The sequence below is a fragment of the Marmota monax genome, unplaced genomic scaffold (genome assembly GCF_021218885.2).
Source record: "Marmota monax isolate L192 unplaced genomic scaffold, Marmota_monax_Labrador192_F-V1.1 WCK01_AAM20220418_F8-fsc00204, whole genome shotgun sequence".
Lineage (NCBI taxonomy): Eukaryota > Metazoa > Chordata > Mammalia > Rodentia > Sciuridae > Marmota > Marmota monax.
This window is the reverse complement of record NW_026695247.1, coordinates 1,292,937-1,300,771: the sequence shown is the minus strand read 5'-3', so window position 1 is coordinate 1,300,771 and position 7,835 is coordinate 1,292,937. Positions and strand designations below refer to the sequence as shown.

At 40.8% G+C, this 7,835-nt stretch overlaps 1 protein-coding gene across 5 annotated transcripts in view; it reads right to left on the bottom strand.

Annotated features, from left to right (window-relative positions):
- Positions 1–205: 205 nt before the first annotated feature.
- St6gal2 (ST6 beta-galactoside alpha-2,6-sialyltransferase 2) overlaps positions 206–7,835 on the bottom strand; it is a 75,934-nt gene continuing 68,304 nt past the window's right edge. For all 5 annotated transcript variants that reach the window (XM_046420266.2, XM_046420265.2, XM_046420263.2 and 2 more), the window contains exon 6: positions 206–7,023. In XM_046420266.2, coding sequence (XP_046276222.1) covers positions 6,752–7,023 — 272 coding nt within the window. In that variant the 3' untranslated portion in view covers positions 206–6,751. The remainder of the gene's footprint in view (positions 7,024–7,835) is intronic.

The following is a 7,835-nucleotide window of genomic DNA, read 5'->3' as shown; positions in this document are numbered from 1 at the left end:
TTTATTTTTTGGTACCAGGTATTGAACTCAGGGACACTTGACCACTGAGCCACATCCCCAGCCCTATTTTGTATTTTATTTAGAGACAAAGTCTCACTGAGCTGCTTAGTATCTCACTTTTGCTGACTCTGGCTTGAACTCTTAAAAACAACAACAACAACTGCCACAGTCTGGCTGGGCACAAAATCACGAGCCACTCACAGCCTTGTAGATTCAAACAGCAATTCTTTATTCTCGAACTGTCACCGGCACTCTACATGCACGTTCTGGGGAAATCCACCGGCACTCTGCATCCCAAATACTCTCTGAATCCCGCGAGAACTCAACGGGAACTCAAGGAGCGGGCGGGCACCTGAGGCAGCAGGATACGCCCTATTCCCAGCAGGGTCCACCTTAAACCTGGAACCGCCCTAATCCAGCAGGATCCTCCCTAAACCCGGATCCACCCTGGTCCTTGAGCAGGGTCACCTTTCTCAAACATTCATGCAATGTCACTGCAAATGACCTGGGTCCAAGGCAAGCCCATTTCCACAATGGAGAGTCCTCCCTCTAAGCAACATGGGGTAGGCTGACAAGGAAATTGCCACGCGTCATTCCTACTTGGCTATGGCTCTCAGCAAACAACAACAACAACAACAAAACCTTTATTTATTTTTATGTAGCACTGAGGATCAAACCCAGGGCCTCACACATGCTAGGTAAGCTCTCTACCACTGAGCCACAACCCCAGCCCGCTGGCTTTGAACTCTTGATCCTCCTGTTTCAGTGTCCAGAGCTGCTGGGATTACAGGCATTGGTCACTGGATGCTGGAGTATTTTTATTTCTGAATTAATGACTTTAACATGTAAATGACATCAGACACGCGGTGGCATTTATTTTCATTGCTTCTCCCTTTGGACTTCCTTTCCCTGCCCAGGTCTTCACCCCCACTAATTCTCTTCCTAAGGTGCAGATGCACTGAATCCATCTAACTTTCTCACATCCTAGTTTAGCACACAACGCACTGTAGGGCAGTTTCCCATCAGGGTAGGGGGTGGGTACTAACGGGGAGATGCCACTGCCCAGCGTTGAGAGAAAGAGGATGTGAATGCAGAGTGCTAGCCCTGGAAGAGTTCCAAATACAAAATTTGAATTATGCTTTGGGGGAATGTGGATAGTTTCAGCACACAGAGTTAAAATACTCTAAGTTGAAACATTGTCTAAGTGGAGGAAATCTCTGCTTCCTCCTTTACTGCTGTGAGCACTACCTATCTAACGTGATTTCTTTTCTTTACCCTTAATCCTCCCAGAGTTCAGTATTCAGATCTCCAGGGACAGTCTTCCGTGTGTGCCCCTCCGTGTGCCCAGCTCTGCTCATCCTGCGTGCCCACTGGGCATAGACCAGCGTCCTTTGACTCTTCACAGCATGGCCAGCCTGCCCCACATTTACCTAGAAGGAAGCTGTCATCCTGCGGGGTGGCGGGAGTCCTCTGGGATTCAGTACAACCATCCCTGACGACCAGTCTCTTCCGGATTCCCCAGCTGTTCACATCTGAACCTGAAGCCTTCCCGGATGAGGATTCCTACACAGTCTATCTAAAAAAAGTACAAATGACTGAGGATCTCCTTCCAGAAATCCAATTAACCGATTTTCCCTGTCTGTGGCAAGTAGGAAAATACCCAGGCTAATTTGACATCTTGGTGGGTTGAAGGTGTCTCGACTGTCTTTGATCTTTTCTCTAATAACTTGTTTATGTTTTCTTCAACTTAAATTACTGACACAATGGGGAAGAGTAATAAATTAATAAGTGCAATAAGTTCATCAAAAAGCTAGGTGACTAAGGTAACATCAGGATGGGTTTGCTGAAAATCTGTCTTTCCCACTTGATTTTACCACTTCATTTTCCTGCATGTGTCAATTAAACCCTGGAAGAACTCTCCACCACCTCTGGCTCCGGGTCAGGCTGTGCTAATATTTATAGTTGGAAGTCATGGGCTGTTACTTCTTTTGCCATCCAGTCTTCTAATTAGATTTCAGCTTTGGGTGACTTTTTTTGCTCCTCTAGGAATGGCTCATTATTATGCCACTTAGTCATTTCCATGTGTGACTTCTACAAATAAAAACAGAGAAACTTCTAGACAAATGAAAAGTGTGTTTTATTTACAAGAAAAAGTCTGTACACTGTGTATACATAAAAATATACAAAACCAAAATAGAAAATATCAAAGTGTTAAAATGTGTACAAACACTTTTTTTTTTTAAAATGCAACTCCTGGAAAACCTCAGGCCTTAATTAGTTTGAAGAGTACACATTTAGTTTTTAAAAATCATCATACAAAAAAATTCCCAAACCTGTTAAAAAAGTTCACTGGTTTCCACTGGAAGGATTTTATAAGCATTTTATCTAGAACAAAATGGGATGTGTGTTATGAATGTTAGATTTTAACATTACCAATGCATTTTATTTGTTTGAAACTTAGCTATAGAAGACTATTTTCCTTGGAACCAATAAATGTTTCTTCCCCTAATCTTGTAAAAGCCATGAGCTATTGCAGGTAAACTCTTCAAAGTTCAGAATTAAATCAGGCTTGTGACTAGAATTCTGTATTAAGGTAGTGGTTCTACCATCATTATGCCTTTGAAATATTTCTGTTATTCTTTTAATATTGTCAAAATGTGCAGAATGTGAGTGTGTATGTCTGGGTGGGTAGGTAGAGGAGTAATTATTTTTTAACAGAAGGACATAAAACATTTGCTTCCTTCTCTTAAAAAATTGGTGTTTTCATAATTAAAATAAGATTTACTGTAAAGGGTTCGTCATAAAGATTAATGAAAAAGACTATAAAACCAACCATGTGTGTAGATATGTATATATACAATTATATAACTATATCTACATGCACACTTTTCTACTAAGATAAGAACTATATCAGTGTCTGTAATTCTTCAAATTTCATTAGCCTAAACTTGTAGAGAATATGTCAGATTATTTTTTTCTCACTAAAATCCTTTATTCATTTAATAAAACAAGAATCAGAACTTCCATTTTTTGTCAGAAAAAGACCATTCATTTACCAAGTGTTTAAATAATGCCCGACAGAAACATGCAGAATAATTTCACAATGGAAATATCCAGAGTATAAAAAACAAGTTTAAACTCAGGCACATTTTAACTAAGCAATTGATTTCTAAATGGAGCTGCCTTGATTGGGTGTGTAACCACAGGGTTAGAGACCTAAATCATCAAAAAGTCAGAAATCCAAACAGGTAACATGACAGAACACAATCTGAGACTAGGGTCCTATATATTCAATCATGCACCTGTTGATAATTCCCCAAGTCCCACTCCAGGCCCTTTCTCTGTCTTTCCCACAGCCAAACAGAGGAGATCAAGTAACCTGACCATATGCACTGTGTGTTGATTTATAAGAAAACCTGGAGAAATTTGCTTGTGTCATTGGTGCATATGAAATGTTGTTACTCATCTAAGACTGATCCCACCTTATGCACCCAAACAGCACCTAATTAATTCAGTAGACACAGTGTTCCTTACTGTCAGAAGGGTCCATCAAGAACATAAGATATAACCTGTTCCAGCAGAATGAACTGGCTCATAAACTCATCTTAGAGTTATCCAGTTCCTTGGTTTCCCCAATTTTGAAAAAGTTAAGGATTATCTTAGTGTTGCTTTTGCCCACATGTTATGGCTATAATGACAGAAGACTACCGGAGAGTCCAGGACTGATAAAGTGGCTGAGGGACCAAGCAGATGAGACACATGGAAGTGCTATTTTTTTGATCTCTGTGTCCAGGAAGACCAGGAAAGACACAATGATGCAAAGATGTGTCAAAACCTCTGAATTGCCTGGTAAAGCACAGCCCTGAGGCTTACATGCAACTTTTAATCGATCATCTCTTGGTCCTGAGCACAAAGTTCTCCATAGAAGCAGCCCTGTAAGAATGTAGAGGGGAAGTCAGGGACAAGGCCCATCATTGGTATTCCATGGGAACAATCCAGGATTGAGAATGACACACTTGTTACACACTATCCTCCTGCCTCACGTGATCAACTGGAGAAAAAAATATGGGGAACCTAGATGTGTTTGAATTGTCATTCTTGGTCAACATTTGTTTCTTTACAATAGTGACAATAAGAGATAGAGTGACGCTGTCTTGAAATGCAAAGAAATGTGACATCTTAGTCCTGAGTGTAGATAAAGAACCCCCTGATGGCTTCAGATTGCACCATGAAGATTTAACCAGCTTTCCTTCCTAAAAGGGACAGATTTCTGACAGAGGTGGAGTTCCATTTACTGTAACCACTCCACAGAAAGGCTGTGACTCTGTTTATGGGAGTTCCTAAGTATGGTATGTAAATTTAATAAATATCTGGCAAAATACTGCCACTTAGGGCCCATTTAGCTACTACTAAAAGCAGCCTTCATTAACTATTGCTGTGTAACATTTTTGGGAATTTAAACAATATAAACTTTTAAATAGAGGAATGCCCAGCCAACACTATATTAATATGTGTATCACATTTTCTGAATGTTTAACAGACTCTGATCCCCAGAGTCTTTAGGGCCATAATAAATTCAAAAATTTTAATTAAGTTTCCTTTATGCTCTCCAGTCTTTCTTGTAACCTTCATGAAAGTGCCCTTTTAAAAGTACACATGCTATAACAGAATGCTATTTAAAAATCTTTAAAGTGTTTTCTGGGGCTTTTGGACACAAACATTCATGTTGATTCCAATACATTATTCTCTAGCTATAATCTCATGTCACCCAAGATAGGGTGTCCTGGATAATATGGATGCCCATAAGTGAATCCATTAGAGCTCTATGAAAAGAACTTTAATAGTTGTGGGCATTTAACATGGAAAAACTTGGAAGACTTAGAAAATCCAAGGATTCCAGGAGGAAATACTTGTCCCACATTATAACTTTCTCGCTGCGTTCTAGAGTTAAAGAAGCTGTTACACACATAAATGGGGATGAGCCTGAGATCTTCTGGGAAATTAGAAACACGGCAGGACCATGTCTACTGAGATGTAAGTCAGCACATGGAAGAACCATCTATCCCTTCTCATAGGCTAGTAACAGGGCTCTCAAAATGGACTTTTATTAGATATTGTCAGGACTCAAAGTTTTCAATTACTCCCACTTTGATACTGCAATAAGCCACAGGGGATGTCTGTTATCCAACTTGCTTTCTGCTGAGTAGAATAACTAAATAGAAGCTGTCAGTGTCTGTAAACCACTCTTGCTCAAGAAAGCAGTCCCGAGAGCATTCTGGAACAAACCAATCCTGAAACAACAACAAAAAAAAAACACCTTTTCCACTAAACTCTCCTGACATTCACGGACTCTGCAAGGGAAATAGTATTTAATTAAGCTTCTGTCATTGCCAACAAGTTTTAACTGTACCACTGAGATAGTTTTCGTTTTAATATTGAAATAATAGCATGTTTAATTAAGGTATTCCAAAATGTTTCTATTGTACTATCTTCATACCAAAATAAGAATAATAATAATCATGTATCAGTGACACAAGTTGAGATTTAAAAACCTGAATATAGCTACCACATTGGGGTGAAAATTTCCCCTAATTGCATTTCCATCTGAAAATTTTCTTTCCTTGCTGTTAAAAAGCCATGCTTTCACACAATTTTATTTAATAATATGGCTTTGTCATGCTGTTGACATCAAACATACTGGTGAAAACAAGGATCGGATTTTTAAATGTCTGTCAGTACAAAGAATCAGTGAAAATTTGGAGTACATCACTGTCAAGTTTCCAACAGCTGATATAAACCTGCAAGAAATCTGTATAAAAGAGAGAGGCATGCGTCCCCCACAGCCCGGGCTGGTGGCGCCACAGTCCTGTCCAGTTTGAAGGAACAAGTCTGTCCCCTGGCTTCTCCTGCCAGGTTGTACCAATTGTCACATGAGTCACCTGCTATCCAAGAGCTGTGGGGTGGACCTGCAGGCCTGGAGGCACAGGGTTGAAAAGCTGAAGCTGAGGAATGTCCTCCCCCTGCCTCTACAGCCTCGTGATTCTGTGTGGACTTGCCAGTGATGCTGTCTGAGTGAAACCAAGCCTTGCAGGGAACCAAAAGGCCTGTCTGTGGTGCTCTCAAGGGTTGGGCATTTCCTTGGACTGCTCAGGATGGATGATTTATGGTTTTAGAAATTGTCCTGATACGCCGAGTGCAAAGCATTCAGTGGACAATGCAAAGAGGAGATGGGGGACACAAAGGTTGGAAACTTGTGCACCTGATCAGATACACGGGGGATTTTTTGCTGCCAAGATAAAATATCTGAGTGATATTTCAGGCATTCATCATAAAATCCAGGAAACTTAAGGATGAATACATATATAAGTGACACGCTAGGTACTAGACCTCAATTTGGATATTTCTAGATAGAAACCATTTCATTACCCACCCTGATAAAGGGTACCACTGGCATAAGAAAAGGCCAGCCTTTTTTGGAGGTATCATACCCATGGTTATACATCTGTTTTCTTTTTATATATTCTTTTTTTTTGCATCTTTCTCGAGTATTTTTTTTTAAAATTCCATTTCTATATTCAAAGCAGTAATAAATACTCAATGGCTTTAGAAAGAGAAGAATTCTCAGGGTCACCACTAAATTACAGTTTAAAGACTCAATACTACATTGTCTAAAATCTAGTTTCAAGTATTCTTTTGTGACTTCGAGGACAACAGTAGTACCTTATTGCACATTGATTCCCAAGAGTCACTTTTAAGAGTGTGCATTGATGGGTTTGGGTGCAGGGCAGTGCACAGCCTGGAAACCTGGCAGGACCACCTTGCCCTTGTGATGCAAATCAGCCTGGGTGCCCATGTTCAGGCGCTGCACCAGGAGTTTCTCGTACAGCAGCGGGTGGTAGGCTCCCAGGGTGCAGGCTGCATCGTAGTACAGCTCATGGTAGTGGCAAAGCTCCGTCTGCCGGACAGATGGGATATATTCGTACACGTGTACTTCTCTGCACATGGACATCATGATGAGGATTCCTGACGTGGAAAGAAAATTAGAACTCAGTGAAGAACTAAGTAAAAGAGACCATTTTGCGGGGAGTGGTAATGACTGATGTGGCTGACTGGCAAGAAACATCTGCTCTGCACTTGTTCTCTTTACACCTGCAATGCTACAACTTCCATTAAATGGAATACATGTAGCCCATGGTGTGCTGAGGCATATGAAGATGGAACCCTGAAGTTGGGTATGGTGGTGCCCACCTGTAATCCCAGATACTCAGGAAGCCAAGGCAGGAAGATTGCAAGTTTGGAGTCAGCCTACACACTTAGTGAGACCCTGTATCAAAATAAAAACTAAAAAAAGGGCTAGGGATGTAGCTCAGTGGTAAAGCACTGGTGTGCCGTGCATGAGACCCTGAGTTCCACAAAACAAACAGAAATTTAAAAAACCTTCTAAGTTACTGATCATTTCCTCTCTGGTTCCTCCCAGGACTCTCAGTTTCCTTTCTTATTTCACAGAAAACCTACTTTTCAGCTGCAAATCTTCTGTTGGGCCAGCCCCAAGCTACTGTGATTGAGGTAGGGTCAATTGAGAGCAAGAAATTGGTGCTTGCTGGATACCTGATATATGGGCACCAACACATACAAAACTCTCCCTCCTACTTGGCAATGATAATCTATGATTTTTTTTCTCCCTTGTGTAAAATCATCTATGAAGAGTTGACAAGGTGAATGAGGAAGCTCATCTGCCCAGGGACATTGAATTCTCCCTTTATCCCTAGTCTGATGTACATACTCTCTGGAAGTGGAGTGTTCCCAGGTCCATGTTTATGGAGCTGGATAGCTTT